General features: G+C 42.7%; 3 protein-coding genes across 3 annotated transcripts in view; 1 reads left to right on the top strand and 2 right to left on the bottom strand.

Moving 5' to 3' along the window:
* The window catches only part of LOC140930242 (sperm microtubule associated protein 1-like), a 182,946-nt gene that overhangs the window by 116,950 nt on the left and 49,095 nt on the right, over window positions 1–16,901 (top strand). The gene's annotated exons all lie outside the window — the stretch shown is intronic.
* The window catches only part of LOC140931458 (F-box/LRR-repeat protein 20-like), a 70,313-nt gene that overhangs the window by 9,636 nt on the left and 43,776 nt on the right, over window positions 1–16,901 (bottom strand). The window lies entirely within an intron of this gene.
* LOC140930235 (uncharacterized) lies at window positions 1,786–15,443 on the bottom strand. Its single transcript, XM_073379905.1, has 5 exons — window positions 6,946–15,443; window positions 6,006–6,417; window positions 5,089–5,696; window positions 3,635–3,746; window positions 1,786–2,064 (listed from the first exon to the last, which is right to left on the bottom strand). Exons 1-5 carry the CDS (start codon window positions 15,386–15,388, stop codon window positions 1,980–1,982), a joined length of 9,660 nt encoding a protein of 3,219 aa, XP_073236006.1. The 5' UTR covers window positions 15,389–15,443; the 3' UTR covers window positions 1,786–1,979.

Below are 16,901 nucleotides of genomic sequence, written 5' to 3'. Positions count from 1 at the left end.
TATGAGCTTTTTGCAAGCTTGGGTTCTCCCATCTCGGGAAGGGGTATAGATTTTGAGCCGTTTTGGTCTGAAACCCGGGGTGTACTCCCTCTAATGGCCTATACACCGAAGCTCCGCCCGAAGTGGTACATTCAGTTCAGGCTTCAAGAAAGGTATGTTCGCACGTTCGGGCTGCAAGCTGCCACGACCTCGAATAAAGGTTTGACGCGATTCATACAGAGCCTCCATTTCTCCTTCTTACCTAATAAGACAAGAAGCTGATCCAGACCTTCAGATAACGAAGGGGGGGGGGGGGGGTGGGGGGAGGGCGGTCTTTCAGACTCTGAGATAACGGGCGGGCCCGGTCTCATAAAAAATTTTTTCGGCCCTTGGGGCCTCTTTTTGGTCTAAAAATAAGGGGGGCCGGGCCCCTCCCCTAGATCCGCCACCGAAGACTCTGCTCACCAACCTTTGGTATCATTTTTTGGTGTAGCATTTTTAATTTTGCCAACCGCTGTCGTTGGATCACTGCCTCTGTTGTATTGGGGCCCCGGCCGTTCGTGCATTAGCCGGGCGTTGCTTTGAAAATTCAAGCTTAGTTTACAACATGTCTAAAAGACATTCTCGAAATGACAATGCTAAGAAAAAACATTTTCACTCATAGTAACAGATGTAACCGAGTTTCTTATCTTTCTCAGGTTTGAGTTCAAGGGTATCCCTTCCAGTTACCCGTCCATGTCAGTATGATTGTTTCCTGCAACTTTTCAAAGTAGTACCTTAAGGGTGTTTCAACCTGTTTTCTGCTTCCATGGTAACCCTTGATAGTCTTGATGTCAAGAAAAACACGGAAAAGGCCACGGACAACAACCTGTTTACTAATGAATATGCATCTGATGCCATTATAACGGTAGTGTTAGACAAAGAGTGACTATACTATTGATCGATCAATTGATGATTACTAGAAAATGCTGCAAGTTTATACTAGTTAAACTTATAGCTATCGCTTCGTGAAAATGAGCAAAGATTTTACCTATACGCGCGCGCCGTTCAATTTGTTTAGAAATGTCATGAATTACCGTAAGTTACGAAAATGCAGACTGCAGGTTAGTCATGAGTCTCTCATTTACCGTCATGGTACGCACTCATGCATTGTACTTGAAATCGTTTGTTGAGTGCCTCGACTGAGGATAGCGGGGTTGAGTTGTTCAAAAACCAGTTTACACTAACTTGGGGTTAAAAAAGAACTTGAATGTAGGAGTTTCTAGCACTTAATTTCAAACTGTTCTATGGAAGCAGCCTAAGTTAAAATTTTGGGAGTGTGGTTCTGCCTTGGAACTTTAGCGCACGTGTTCGCTCGAAAACAAAGCATTCTCTGTTCTGCATTACGTCATAAAAGTTACCTTACACTACCTTATGTTAAATCTCTTTGAGATTCATTCTGCCTTGGAACTTTCGGGCACGGCTTTATTATGCTACCGCCTGGCAGCCTAACGTCTTTACGAGGCTGCTCATTGGCAGTTAGCCACCTTCCATACAGTTCGACAGACCAATAGGCTGACTTACATTCCGACCCCACACTTATACTGTTTACCGGGTATATGGACATCAAAAAGAAATCTATTGAGTTATTTAAACTGAAAAAGGCAATAGGAAGCTTAGGCAACAAGAACGGCGACGGCTATGAAAACGACACTTAAAAAGTGAATTCAGCTCCTTCAAACTTTATCGCGCTTATTTCATCTCGTTTAATTCGTCAAATGTGGGCAAATTGTTTTGGAGTTGAATTCTGAAGGTCTGTTTCTTCTGTTCCCGCCCTCGACTAAACGTGAAATTAGGCACTTTCAAGTTGTAGTCGTGCAACGACGGCTTAAAGAAATGTACAAAAAAACGTGAGGCACGTGCAAAGTTGTTGTTTTGCTAATCTAAATTTATTGCCTTTTTGCCGTTCTCGTTGCCGTCGCCGTCGTCGTTGTTTAAGCTCCCGAATAAAACTTTTCTGCTCAATAGCACGGACAACTTGCTCCATGACGGTTGGCAACCCAGAACTTACGGTCTCTTCTTACACTTTTTGTCTTTCCTTTCGTCCTACGGAAAACGGAAAAATACCAGGTCAGCTAACGTAGGAAGATATAGGGCAATATCTCGATTTCGTCTTACAGCGGGGCTTCCCTAGTCTGCTACATAGCCGTTTTTAGTGTCGTCATGCAACCTCCTTTGTGGGGAGGAGCGTTGCGTGACGACACTAAAAACGGCTATGCAGTAGACTAGGGTTCCCGGACCCCCGGTGATACTTACCATTCACATAGGAACCCGGAAATTCCGGTTGGAAAATGGAATGTTGGCAAATACTGTAGTCAGTGAAAGCTACTTAGCAGTACTTTAACTTTCCATTATCTTGCTCTGGCACTTACTACATGTTACTATCCTAGATCTACTGAGGGTCATATTGCATGCCTTGCTACCCCGAGGCCCGAGGGGGGAGGGTGCTGCCTACAATGGCCTATACGGGGAGGCTCCGCCGAAGAGGGCGACCTTTTTCCCCCGTGGGGTACTCCCTATGATGGTCTATGCGGGGAGGCTCCGCCCGAAAGGGGTACTTTTTCAGGCTTCAGGTATATGAAAGAGTAGGGATTTCACTAGTTGAACTGATAAAAGGGTGGGGAAATCTGTCATTTGGGTCTGTAAAAGAGCCCAAAAGGATTAGCACATGAATTTTATGGCTTTAAAAAGTCGAGAAAACGTTCCATTTTTGAGATTGAGTCCTAATTCAAAGACAGTGCATTTACAGCAGTTAAAAGGGATGGAAAGTTCTAAACAAGGTATGTGAAAGGGGTACCATTTGTCAATGGAGGGTATACGAAAGGGGTACCTTTTTCTTGAAAAATGGTATACAAAAGGGTAAGGGGTTGGACCTCGGGGCGGAGCCTCCCCGTACAAACATTTGTTGAGTACCGGCTCCCCGGGCCTTTTTCAGGCTTCAGGTATGTGAAAGAGTGGGGAAATCACTTGTTGAAGTATATGAAACGGTAGGGAAATCTGTCATTTCGGTCTGTAAAAAGACCCATAAGAGGGCTAACAGATGAAATTTATGGCTAAGAAAAAGTCGAGAAACGTCCTAGTTTCAGTGATAAAAGGTATAGGAAAAGGGTACCTTTTGTCACAAATGAAATATAAAGGGGTAAGGGATTGGACCTTGGGGTAGAGCCAGGGGCACCAAACGAGAATATAGTTCAAAACTACTTAAACATAGCATTGTTAAACGTATTTTAGTATTTAAACGGTAGATATAGGATATTTTTATCCCCTAAAAATTTTCACCTGTTCGGATTTTCTAGCTGAAAGTCTAGTGATCCGAAAATTCTAGGGATCAAAACTTACCTTTTCGAAAATTTCAGGCAGAAAAAAGGCTCCCGAAAATTCTAGGTGACCTTTTTAGGGTAAAAATCCGTTAAAAATGGTTAATTATACCATTTTTTCGATGTTCGAAGGTGCTAGGAGAGGCAGGCAGGCAAGAACTTTTACAACAAATGTTCCGAAAATTATAGATCTCAAATCGTCTTCCGAACAGATATTTTCCTAAAAATTGACGTTGGGTGCCCCTGTAGAGCCTACCAGCGTAAAACCTTGTTGAGTACCCCGTGGCCTTACTACCTACCGTGAGTCCCTGCATCTTCCGAGACCCATAAAACCGCATTTTTTTGTGTAATATGTAGTATAGCTGGTATAAGTGGTAGTGTAGTAGTACTGAGTTGCCAAACGACAGTCGGCTGTAAAATAATCATGACAAATACCGCAAATGTCACTAGGTTGTCTGCATTGTTCATATTAGCTTATTGTTCATTCAAAATATTTCGCTGTTTCTGATTGGCTCCAATCCCCCGGCCTACTACGTAGGTTAGTCCAGCCGACCCGATATCACACCTTGGTTGGGCTAACCTACGTAGTAGGTGGTAACAACATCTGTGCACATTCATTTTCAATTGCTTGAAGAGACTTGTACCCGCAGAGGGTCCCTAATAGATTTTTCGGGATCCGGGATTTCCCTTATTTGAAGCTCGGGATTCGGGATTTTAGAGCAAAATCGGGGCCAGATTCGGGATTGAAAGCATGCTTGGGAAAGGGATGCGAAAAATAACCCTCGGGATTACGGGATTGCACGAAATTTTTGCTCGGGATTACGAGATTGAAGAACCCTATTGGGGACCCTCCCTACTGACCTTTCTTGCATCTCACATCGAGTTGGCCATAATAATCAGAAAAAAAAAGAGCACTGAACTTAATGTTGTACTTCCAGCTGTGAGAACTAAGTTAATAAAAAAATCTATTATATACCGGGGCCAAGCAAGGACCTACAATGAGCTCCCAGACGCGGCAAAATTGCCTCAATTCAAGAAGATGTTGAGGACTGTTATTCTGTAATTTTGCTGTATAGTATTTTTCTCAAGTATCTGCCATTTCATGTTTTTCTCTGCCATTCTCTTGTATACAGAGGACCCTCGTTGATATCAGCCCTGCTGAAGGAGTAAATCCTGTATAAATGTAGATAAATAAATATTCCTCGAGCTCATAACCAGTCAGTGCTTACCATATTTGCAAGATGTAAGTGATAAGCAACCGATTCAATCGGCTAAAATAGCAACCTCGTTTCCAGGCAGCGGCGCGTCATCCTAGTTCGGAAAATGACGAAAGAGTTTACGGCTATCTAGCCTGCGAACAGGCTCACTTTGTGCTAGTTTCTACGCGCGCTGGTAGCCTTCGTGGCAAGCGGGATGTTCCCCAAACTCGCACAAGGAGCCGGTTCGCAGAGTAACGGCTATCCGAAGACGAAATAGCTGAATTTCTGATTAAATCTGAACGGAAGAAACGCAAGAATACGCTAAAAATATTGTACGATGGATGTCATCTGCGTTTTGAGCATTATCTTGAAGATCTTTTGAAATCCTGAAACAGTGCCGAGAAACAAGCAAATGGTTTGAAGAACGTCTTTGAGGAGGTAAGGTTGTTCGGAACTTAAAAATATTTTGAGTGAATAACAAAACAATTATTGCATTTCGGCTTTTGTACAATGTCAAGAATTGTGCGTAATTTTCGTAACGGGCTAATACATACCATAACAGCTACTTCCAGATTTATAGTAACAACGGTTGCAGTCACATCTATATGATCCCTGTGTATTGACGCAGTGTGAGTTGGACGGGCAACTGTAACGTCCTTCAAGACATTCGTTAATGTCAACACAAGAATAATGACCATGGTTCATCCAACCAGAAAAGCAGCTGCAACGGTACGAGCCTTGTGTATTGACACACCTCGAATTGGATGGGCACCTGTGTGATCCTTGAGAACACTCATCAATATCGACGCAAGTGTGCGCACCTTGATTCCTCCAACCAGACAAGCAGTTACATCCATATGAGCCTGCAGAGTTTAGACAAGTTGATTGTACCGGGCAAGCATTAGGCTTATCCACACACTCGTTCACGTCTCTGCATGTTGGTAGACGAGCATTTGATGGATCTGGGTACCATCCGCTGTTACATATGCATTTCCAGCTTCCAGCTGTGTTAACACAATAAGAGTTGCGATCGCACCTGTGGATTCCACGACTGCACTCGTTTATGTCTGAACACTGGAACTCTGACACTTTCTCCCATCCTGGATTACACACACAATAATAACTTCCAAGGGTATTGCCACATGTCGACGGATTAGGACACCTTTGATAAGACAAACAGTATTGACTTTTAGGTAGAAGCCAAAGACCCAAAAACTAAGACCGACAAAACTGAATTCGTAAACAAAACTAACCAGAATAACGTGGTTTCTCTTAGGAACAACCGTTCATGAGATTTAAAGTGAGCTGATATGGTAAAGGAAGTCATACTGTGACGCATTTTGATCATTTTGAAAATGAGATGGGAGGCTTTGATTACTTAAAGAACGTGGGTTTGTCCTTGACAAATTTGTCACATTATGACGGCGATCACGTACTCAGCCCGAGAGGAAATCCCAGTATAACACATTACCTGTCAATTCCTTCCTTGCACTCATCAATGTCAGAACATACAGGATGTTCCCCTTGTCCCCGCCATCCTATATTACAACTGCAATTAAATCCTCCAGGATAGTTGTTGCATGACGCCTGTGGGTCGCACACATTTGGGTATTGACACTCATCAGTATCAATACACGTTCTGCCATCAAAGGACCATCCAAAAAGGGAAGGACATTCGCAACGGTACGACCCAGGTGTGTTCACGCATTTGGCTGGTGACAGACACTCATGGGAGCCAACAAGACACTCATTGGTGTCTTCACACGATGAAGAAGCATCGCTCCACTGATAACCGAGATGGCAAAGGCATGGACGTAATGCAGTAACATTTCGGTTGCAGTCACCATGAGGTCCACACATTTCTCCTTTTATAACTGGACATGCTGAAAATTATTTCATAAACATGAACTTTCAGTAAGTACTAAATTTTTTTAATATATAGTCTTCTTTGCTCATCTACTGAAGAATTAAGTGAAACGATTTCCGCATTGGTAAGGCCACGCCTTTCCTTCTTTGACTGTGAAGCTGAGAAACTATGACTGACGCGTTAGAAGCTATTAAACTACACGACCACTACCAAACACATCTTAACAGTGTCACCAACAATAATAGTCAGGGGTCACCAAGCAAGATGGCCACGTTTTCTGTCAGCTAAAAACAAAATAGTATTACATTGTTCTGCTGTCTTAAGTATTGTATCTATACTGTATCTATTTTCTTTGTCATAATATACAATTTTACTAGGGGGCACTATATTAGTCTACCAACATGTGCCCCTCTCCTACTTAGTATTATTTAATTTTCTGTAATTAATGCAAGGTGTTTGTAATTAAAGCGAAGTGGAGAAAAAATAAAAAATATACAAATACAACCAGCAATAAAACACAATACAGGAAAATATCTATTCGTACCTGTGCTACAGTTATAACCAAAATGTCTGTCATCACAAAAACACGGCTGTTCCTTATATGTCAACAAATTGTCGTTACATAAACCATGACCGCTGCAAAGTTCCGCTGGTAAACAGATACTGCAGTCCAAGGGTCTTCTCGTCCATCCATACTCACAATGACAAGTACCATTGAAGTCGCAAACTCCGTGGCCTGAGCAACGGACGTTTGGATTACATACTGAACAATTTCGACCGCTGTAGTGGCTGAGACAATCGCATGATCCATTTCGCAAGCATTGGCCATGTCCGGAGCAAAATGTGTTTGCGTCACACATGGAACATCTACCGTATGGCTCAAACCACTGACGCTTCCATCCGCTGTGACAAGAACAGGTGTAACTACCTTCATTATCTGTGCAATAGGAGTTCTCAATGCACATGTGCAAACCAAGCGCACACTCGTCAATATTGGTACAGTTTTGTCCATCACCGGTCCATCCTGGGTCACACGTACATTTGTAAGATCCAAGAGTGTTGTAACATGAGGCATGGTCCCCGCATAAAATGGAGCTCTCTCTGCACTCATTTACATCAGAGCATCTGAAACCATCGCCACAGTAGCCTGTGAAGCAAGTGCAGTTGTAGCCACCAATATAGTTATAGCAAGACGACCTCGGGTGACATTCATTGAGGGTATTTTTGGAACATTCGTCCACATCTTCACACCCACTTCCGTTTTTATGAAAGCCATCCAAACAATCACAAACGTAACCACCTACTATATTTCTGCAGAATGAGTTTTTGGTGCAGTTTACAAACGAGCATTCATCGATATCAGAACAGTTGGTCGGGCCGTCTCCAGCAAACCCAGGTTTGCATTTACAATCAAAGGACCCTTCTTTATTTAAACAAGTGGCATTTGGGTGACAGGTGTTGTTCTCGAGACATTCATCGATGTCATGGCAACTCCATCCGCCGTCATCACTTTTATATCCATGGAGACAAATGCACTGGTATGATCCTGCAAGGTTCTTGCACATTGCTTTGTCGGTGCAGTTATGCGTAAAGGTACTTTGGTACGTGGGAATGGTATGAGAACTAACGTTTACTACCGAATACCAAGGAATAGATATGACAGTTGTCACGTTGTCTCCAGTTTGGACAACCTCTGTAATAGTCTCAACACAGTCTATTTTCCTGTTGTCACTTTCGTCACAAGCACAAATAAAGGTGGAGTTAACAGCCTTGCCTTCAGCAATTGAACTGTTGTAAGAGACACATGTTTGGGTTGATGCACAAACACCAGCTCTGCATTCCTCCAATTGTCCTTCTACAGTCTGTGTAATCATTCCTTTACATTCATCAATTTCGAAACAAGCATCTCCACTCTGAAAGAAACCACGATGGCACTTGCAGTCGTAACTTCCATCAACATTGACACAATCAGCGTTGGAATCACAAGATCCATAAAACTGAAGGTTATGGCACTCGTTGACATCAATGCAAGCTGTCCCGTTTTGGTTTTCAGTGTACCCCTCTGGACAGACACAATAGTGGTCTATGCCAATCGAAATACAAGTCATGTTTTCGTTGCAAGTGTTATTGGTAGAGTCACAAGGGTTTACTGCATCGCAAGATGAGTTGTCTACGGCATCACATTTGCATTCATAACCGCCAATTAAATTTTGGCAAACTGGGGCGAATGAGGGGCAAATGAAAGAATCCCGTTCGCATTCATCTATGTCTGTGCAAGTTCTTCCAGTATTTATGTACTGCCCGATACAAGAACAGACTTGCTGGAGAGCAACAGTGCCGTTTTTCTCACTTGAACGTGTGACATTGTTCGTCTCATTACCACACTGATATTTCGTACAAATCCTTCCTTTGTCTTCGAATCCAGGCATACATTCACACGTAAAACTTCCTTTGGTGTTAATGCAGGTCGCGAACATATCACAGTCGTCTAAACCAAGAACGCACTCGTCTACGTCCTTGCAGTCCTCGTTTGATGGGCCTGTGGATGTAAATCCCTCCAGGCAGGAACATGAATAATTTCCAACCGTGTTAATACAGAATTGGTTATCGCCACAAACGGAGCCATTAGCGCACTCGTTTATGTCATTACAATAAAAGCCATCACCTTGCCATCCCTGTGTACAGGTACACTGAAAACCGCCGATAGTGTTCGTGCAAAGCGCGTTTGCTTGGCCGTTTTGAGAAGAACAATTGTGTGTTTCGTCTGCACATTCATCTACGTCAACGCACAATGGATTAATATGATTTGTAGTACATCGTTCCCGTATAGAGAGGGATGAATTTTCGCTTTTTCGCCACCCATCTTTACATTCACAAGAATAATTTCCCTCACTGTTTACACAGTCTTCGTTTGCACAACATGAATTTGAATTCATTTTACATTCATTAATATCTGTACAGTTGTAGCCATCACCTGACCACCCAGCTTCGCAGTTGCAATTGTATGTTCCAGGTACATCTATACAATTTGCGTGCATGCTGCAATTATGATTTTGCTCTTTACACTCGTCAACATTCTCACAGAAAACGCCATTACCCACCCAGCCTGGATTGCAGTAGCACTCAAATGTTCCATTACTGTCAACACATCTCCCATTTCTTGAGCAAACGTCACTTCCGTTAAAACAGTTTCCTCTTTTTACACAGGAGAATCCATCCCCATAAAATCCTCTATTACAATGACATCGTACAAACGGTAACGATCTGTTGTCAACAACACAGTGAGCGTTTTCGTCGCAGATGTTTAAATGTGACTCCGATTCACAACCTCCACAATCTAAACCATCAAAATGACAAAGCTTTGAATCGCAAGCGGGATCGCAAGATCCGTCACGAATCGACGTAATGGTACAACCAGCTGAACATGTACAGTCCCCACCGTCAAAGTCGCATATTCTGCTGTTACAGGCAACATCACAATGTCCATTACCAATTAAATGCTTTGGGCAATTCTCAGGAGGGCACATGCAGTCATTTTCATCATAATTGCAAGGTTCCACAAAGCAGTCGATGTTGCAAATTCCATCTCCCAAAGTTGAGTTGAGGCATCCTGGAGCACACATACAATCGTTTGCGTCAAATGAACATTCCTCTATTTGACACTGTTGCTGACAGGTTCCATCTCCTACCATGTCCACTTCACATTCCGGTGCGCATTCTTGCACGACGGGTTTGGGACAGTCACCGTCGTCAAATCCGCAGGCCTGCAAGTTGCAAACAGAATCGCAAACTCCGTCGCCTCGAAAAGTAGGAAGGCAACCTTCAGAGTATGAATCAATTGAGCTCGTCGAAATTGTACAATCTCCGCCATCAAAGTTACAAGCAGATAAATTACACGACAAGTCACAAAATCCATTACCAATCATAGGAGGTGAGCACGCCTGAGGACAACTGCCTTCAACAATCTGGAATGCACAATCTCCATAGTCGTACATGCACTCCAAAATGTTGCATTTATCATCACACATTCCGTTGCCTTGAAGAACTGAGCTGCACGGGCAGATTGGAAGGCTTTTGCAATCTCCTTTGTCCCGATCGCATATTTCTGTATTACACTGATGATCACATATCCCATCTCCCAACATTTGAGAGCGACACCCAGAGCTGCACTCCTCTTCGACGCAATCACCACCATCGTAGCCACAATTGCTGTTATTGCACATGTGATCACACGCGCCATCACTAAGCCATGATTTTGGGCAAATGCAAACGTCTTGACAGTCCCCTTTGTCTCCATCGCACTCGGGAGTATTACAGTCTGGGTCACAAACGCTGTCACCTATCCATGCTTCAGGACAGAGCAGTGTGCAAAACTTTACCTTGGAACAATCGTCTCCTTCCCAACCTACACTGCAAACACATACACCCTCAATGCATGTACCGTGACCAGAACATCTGCCGGGACAGGTATTAAATTGACATTTTCTTCCCATGTAAAAGTTGTCGCATTTGCAATTGCCATTGGTCAAACAAATACCATGTCCCGAACACGAAGTCAGTGAGTCGCAAGTGCTCTCAACGTTCAGAGTTGGATCAAAATGATTCAACCATCGGTAACTGACAGCATTACGCGGTATTACTAGGTGAAGATACGGTTCTTGCGATTTGGTGTAATTTGAACCCAGTGTCATATCTACAATCTGAGCAGACATAAGCTTATTCAATCCAATTTGAAAGTTCGTTTGATTTCGCAGAGACGATGTTTTAATGTCTACAATATCGTAGTCAGAACCACATCTACTATACGGAGACACGTTATGTACTCCAAGTTCAGTCAACTTCTGTGCCGTTAACAGAGTCATCTGCTCCAGCGATGTGTTCAGTGCTATCAAATGGTTAATGAATTTGATCAAGCGACTCCTTTGACTTCTATATACAAGATAAGAATAAAAGTCAGATGTGTTGAGTGTTTCCACAACAATCCATTTAGCAATAGAAAAGACACTGAGTGGCCCACGTGCAACTTCCAGATTTTTCTCTCCAGTTATTTTCTGTAAATGGAACAATGTCCTTAAAGAAGCCGGAGAATACAAATCATGAAAACTCTTTGGCTCTAGTGCGTAATCCGATTGGTTGAAATAAATGGATATGCATTCTCCGTTGTCGTGATTACATGCGTCTGTGTTACATGCTTGGTCGCACAACCCATTGTAGAAATGAAGCACTTGAGAGCAGCCTGGGCTGCAGGGAAGTAGGAATGCCATGGGATCTTTATATACGCCATCGTGTTTGACTTGTACGCTCACAAACGCTGGAAGAATTGAAACCCGTGGCAAGGTTTTCCCAATTTTTTGACCGCTCTGCACAGTGGTGATATTATAGGGTCTCAAATGAGAGATTGTTACGGTATAGCCTTCCCACAAACTCTCAGGCCAGCCAGTGATTTTAACGGCGTCCTTTTCTATTTTAACGTTGCCAGGTATCGGCGAATAAATAACATCAGATTTCTGAACAAGCAGATCAACCCATTGCGTTAACTTGAAACAGCCTTCCAATATCATTCCAGAGCATGGTTCCCGAATATTCCAGGAACATTTGCCAGATTCCAAACATCGTACTCTACTTGCGCGTCCTTTACAGGCAGATGGGGACTCACTTTCGGGAGCTATTGACTCAAAGAGGCCACAGAAGCTGTCCAGTCCTGCTTCGCTCCTCGAAAGGCGAAGCATTCTGGGGAATAGCGGATGAAACTTTAACATTTCACTATCGTTAATACATTTGTAATTTTGATTAGACATTGGAACCGTCACAAGTGAATTGACTGCTCTAGTAAAAAGTCTCAAAAGTCCAGAGTTGGCCTTTTGAATATTAACGACATCGACGTGCGACCAAACGGAAATTGTTTGTAGAGTATCGTTTTGTTTCGTCTTATAGACACAGCCCCTGTTCGAACAATCTTTCCCATGAAATCCCAAAAAACAGTTGCATCGACCAGATTCACATATTCCATTTCCACTGCATAACCTACCGTGACGTAATGGACATGTTGACGTACAAGTTCCATGGTACCATTCCGTTGGACTACAAGAAGCCGTTGATGTTGGTCCACGTGATAGGCCAGCGGTGCAAAAACCACTTTTTTCACCTTTACACCATCCGCATCCTGGTTGCAAGACACATTGAGAGCAATTCTGATTCAGGTTGCACGCGTGGGGGTATGCAGAGTCCAATAACGCCACGCTTTTATTCACCATGTCATCTGGATTTTTCAGAATGGACCTTGTTACGTTCCAAAAATAGCCGAGGCAAAGTGATCGTATGGGTGACACAAAGTTCTCCCGGCTCGCTATGTGGTTAAATAACAGTGAAGAATTTACCACCATGGTCAGGGGTTCACCATTTTTCATTGATTTGAAAACGTTATAGAATACCTGGTACCTGGTTTTCCAACTGTATTTCACATCATTATTTGAAGGACAATAGTAGTCGAATAAAACATTTGACAGCTTTTCACTGCCCGATGAATTTGTAATCGCTAAACCCAAAACGTAACCATCAACTGCACTATTAACTGTTGATGTTGAAAGTCTGTCCTGACACAATGTTGTACTTTCTACTGAAGTATTCCAAGTGCTTAAGAAGTCGGTCGTGTCGATTAGTACAGATGCAATCCAGGTGAATGTTTCCAGTGGTTTTGAAATGTGTGGAAGAAATGGCGAGGGTTTATTTCCACTTGGTAACGTTAGGCGCGATGCCAGTATCCCAGCCAAAATAGCATCGATTTCAATGTATGATCCTCTGAAGCTGTACTGTAATCTCCTATCCCCTAATTTTATCTCTGCACTAGCTTTCTCAAACACTGAATAGGACAATGGGTACATCAATGCCAGGTATTTCCAAATCTTATTAAGTCGAATCTCCCTATTTCCAAAAAACGAGGACTGCGTAAAAAACCATGCCAATGACGTGATTTCAGATAATTTCTTCCCTGGAAACGCCCTCTCTAGTAACCACATGTCACAATAGAGTAGATCACAAGGGGTTGAGGAAATGTTCACCAAAAATGTCCCACTAATGCTGCTTGCAAAATTCGAAGCCGTTACATTTACAATGAATTCTCCTGGTTGTCGATAATGATGCCCTACTAGACTTCTCACATTGGTAAGTGAAGTGTTATCTCCAAAATCAATAGTAAATGAGACATTTGTCCCACTGGCTGAGGGATTAAGATTTACAGCACGGCATGCTCTACGATCTCCACTTATTTGAAGCTTAACATTGGATACCGGCACTTGAACGATGACTATTTCACTTGTTGAGACACTACTTACGTTGTTTTTTGCAAATACATTTACCACATGTACTCCTGGTGAATTAAAAGTGTATGACGCGACACCGTATTCACTAAATGCTCTGTTAAAACTGTATCTATATTTAGCATTTGTTCCTGATAGGATGAAAGAGGAAAACGAAACTGCTTCTCCTACTGCTTTTGGACTATCCGACATAACTGCAACACTTTTAATGGGCCGCTCACAAAAGACACCATCTCCTACCCACCCACGTCTACATATACATTTGAATGATTGTCCTTCTGGTCCTGAGCGGAGACAGGTTGCATTCAGGTGACAGTTATGCTCACCAGTCACGCACTTTCCCTTTTTGAGGATGTCATCTAAGTGTGCCATCTTATCGGTTTTATTTTTCAAAGTCTTTTTGAGGTTTTCTGTTGAACGGAGTGCCTCCTTGCGCGCATCTTCATACAAGGCTTTCTTTATCTGTTCTCTTTTGTGTGCACTTTCAAGCTCTCGTTCCTTTTGCCTGACACGAGTTTTCTGATTGCTTTGATCTTTTTGGAGGTTCTTTTTTTCCCTTTCTTTATCTCTCTTTTTATCGGTAAGGGCATCACGTCGATATATTGAACGTTTTCCAAACCATCCTTTAACAGTTTTGGTCACCTTTCCAGCAAGATTACGAAGACCTTTAGCAATTTCGTCCGCTATTTTCGAGGCTATCTGACCGATTCTATTAACGACGTTTTTAAGTGCCTTCGAGATGTTTTTGAGGACCATTTTCGCCTCTTTAACAGCATTTTTAAGACGTATCACCTTTCCTGCAGCTTGTATCAAAGCTTTTCCAGCCTCTTTAAATTGTCTTTTGGCTTTCTCTGCCACTTTTGAAACCTGTTCAACGGCCTTTTTAGCCTCTTCTACAGCTTTCGTAGCCACCTCTCTTACAGCCTTAGCCGCCTGTGCAGCAACTTGAACAGCCTGTTCAGCTGCTTGGGCTAATGCCTTCGCGGAGTCAGCGAGGTTTTTGAGGAATCTGCCAACGTCCTTTACTAGCTCTCCTCCTAGGTTCAAGCCCATTTTTAGCAAGTCTTTGACGAATTCCCCCGCGTTGCCAACAAAGTTCGTAAGTCCTTCTATAAATGCTTTTAATATCAAACGAGGATCCTTTTGGAACAGATCTATTATCAAAGTAGGCGCTTTATTCTTAACATGATCTATTAAAAGTGGAGGAATTCTCTCAGGTCTTGCATCTTGTACATCAATTGTTAATGAAGGAAGATCTATTTTCATTCTCAGAAAATGAAATGAAATCTTCAACGCGCTTCGTCCAGGAAATGAAATCCTCACATCACAATCAAAGCCACTGCTCAAAACAATTCTTCCCAAGTCCCTTCCAAAGACTTTTATTTTGCCTAGTTCAACTTGTAGACCAACGGCTATTTTCGCCTGTGCTTCAATGGCAATAGAAAGACCACGTCTTCTAATCACAATGTTTAGTTTGGACCCCATGAATCGAGATGATGCGCGTACCAACGAGCTGGAGGGAACTTCCTTTATGTAAAGGTGGCCACTAGATAATTGCACACCCACAAACTGAAGATCTACTGCACCATCTAGTACAAATACAAGGCCAGGACCAAAGACAGCTCTTACCATTCCACCGAATTTAACGACGCCCAGAAAGTTAAATTTCATCTCCCCGAATACCACTATCGTGTCTTTGGTAACAGTCACCTCACCTCTAAGGAGTGGTACATCAAAAAGTTTTAGGTGAGCTTTTGCAGAAATTAGCATGGGGTTGGAAAAGTCCACCAAGTTGATTTGTGCGGCGGCGTCAAAGCTAATCTTTACAACCCTACTTATACCAGCGTTCAAACGCATGGACAGACCAGCATTTCCAAAGTTTTTTAATCGAAAAACAACGTCAGCAGAGAGAAGAATTAAATCAGCGGACGCCTTTAACAATGCATCGTCTCCATTCTCCTTCACGGGATACGGCCAGATATCTTTGTTTTTCTTTAGCTCCTCCGGCGATGAAGCTGCAAATTTTAGCAAAGGCCATCTAAAAGGACCGATATTGAATGCAACGTCCAAAACACGATAATTGAGGGGAACAATCTGTAGCAGCCATTTAAGTTCAAACGTTTTCATGAAATTCAACCAGCCAATGAGAAACTTCTTACCATCAATTGGCGGGACATTCAATGTTAGTTTACCTCCACTAGAGAACGCGGGTAGCTGAATCATAGTCAAGTCATTTTCGTGCGACAGTTTTAGGACAAGTAAACTGCTATTTGCAGCTTTTATGTCATCCATCGATAACAAGTAGTCCTTCGTTGTGTAATACTTTACAAGCCCAACCAAAAGAGAGGCAATTGTGCCCAAGTCTTTAAAATCTGGTCTTCGATGATATATTGTTAATTGAGCTTGGAAATCAATGAGTGTCGGATATTTCACGGACAAGGGTGCAGCGAAAATCGGAATTGGCAAAAAACCCAGGATGACAAAGAAGCAGTCTTTGCAGATTATGTGTGTTTCCATATTTGCCGCGTTGATTAGCAGTGGAGTTTGTCTTGGAAGGCGTGAAAGAAGTATTACAAACTTAAGATCCCAAAGATATACTTCAGCGTCAATGTCAACAAATGGCAACCCGAAAATAGTTCCGATGGAGAATCGCCTGAAGGAGACTGCTAGCAAGTCACGTAAGGGACTCACCGGCATTGCCACATCTAAGGATTCTCCATTCTGAACCTCTAGACTTAATGTTAAGGGACCGTTCTGCGACATAGAGAGGGCTACGGTTATCTCTCTTGGAAATTCTGGACTTTTGAATCGCTGCATGCCCTTCGGTAGGTTATCGATATTACATCCCATCCTATTTAAGTTGCCTATTATGTTCGGAGGGGGCCACAAAGGAATGTTTGATTTGGCTAGATTAAAGAGGAACGGGATATTCTTGAAGAACTGTCGCAAGAGAGGTAGTGTGATAGGAACACACAGCGTGTCCAAGCCTTGAACGTCAATGATGGCAGAGAAGCCGTCTCTTGTATATGCAAGAGAAGGTAGTTTGAATCTGACATAAGAATGTTTCTCACAAAGCCATGTAAAATCACAGGTATAAAGTTCGTTGTCCTTCTTGCAGGGTATCAGTTCATCCCTAATTGGTATTGTTTCTAGTTGAATTGATATACCTGTCTCTTCCGTTATC

The sequence above is a fragment of the Porites lutea genome, chromosome 3 (assembly GCF_958299795.1).
Source record: "Porites lutea chromosome 3, jaPorLute2.1, whole genome shotgun sequence".
NCBI lineage: Eukaryota > Metazoa > Cnidaria > Anthozoa > Scleractinia > Poritidae > Porites > Porites lutea.
This window is presented reverse-complemented; position numbering and strand designations above follow the sequence as displayed.

Excerpts from the sequence above, each read along its gene's own strand:
- LOC140930235 (XM_073379905.1), bottom strand. The coding sequence starts at position 15,388 with ATGAAATTTAACTTTCTGGGCGTCGTTAAATTCGGTGGAATGGTAAGA. Across the intron at positions 6,418-6,945 it reads TGGTTATAACTGTAGCACAG|CATGTCCAGTTATAAAAGGA; the intron begins GTACGAATAGAT and ends AATAATTTTCAG. Across the intron at positions 5,697-6,005 it reads TGCAAGGAAGGAATTGACAG|GTGTCCTAATCCGTCGACAT; the intron begins GTAATGTGTTAT and ends GTCTTATCAAAG.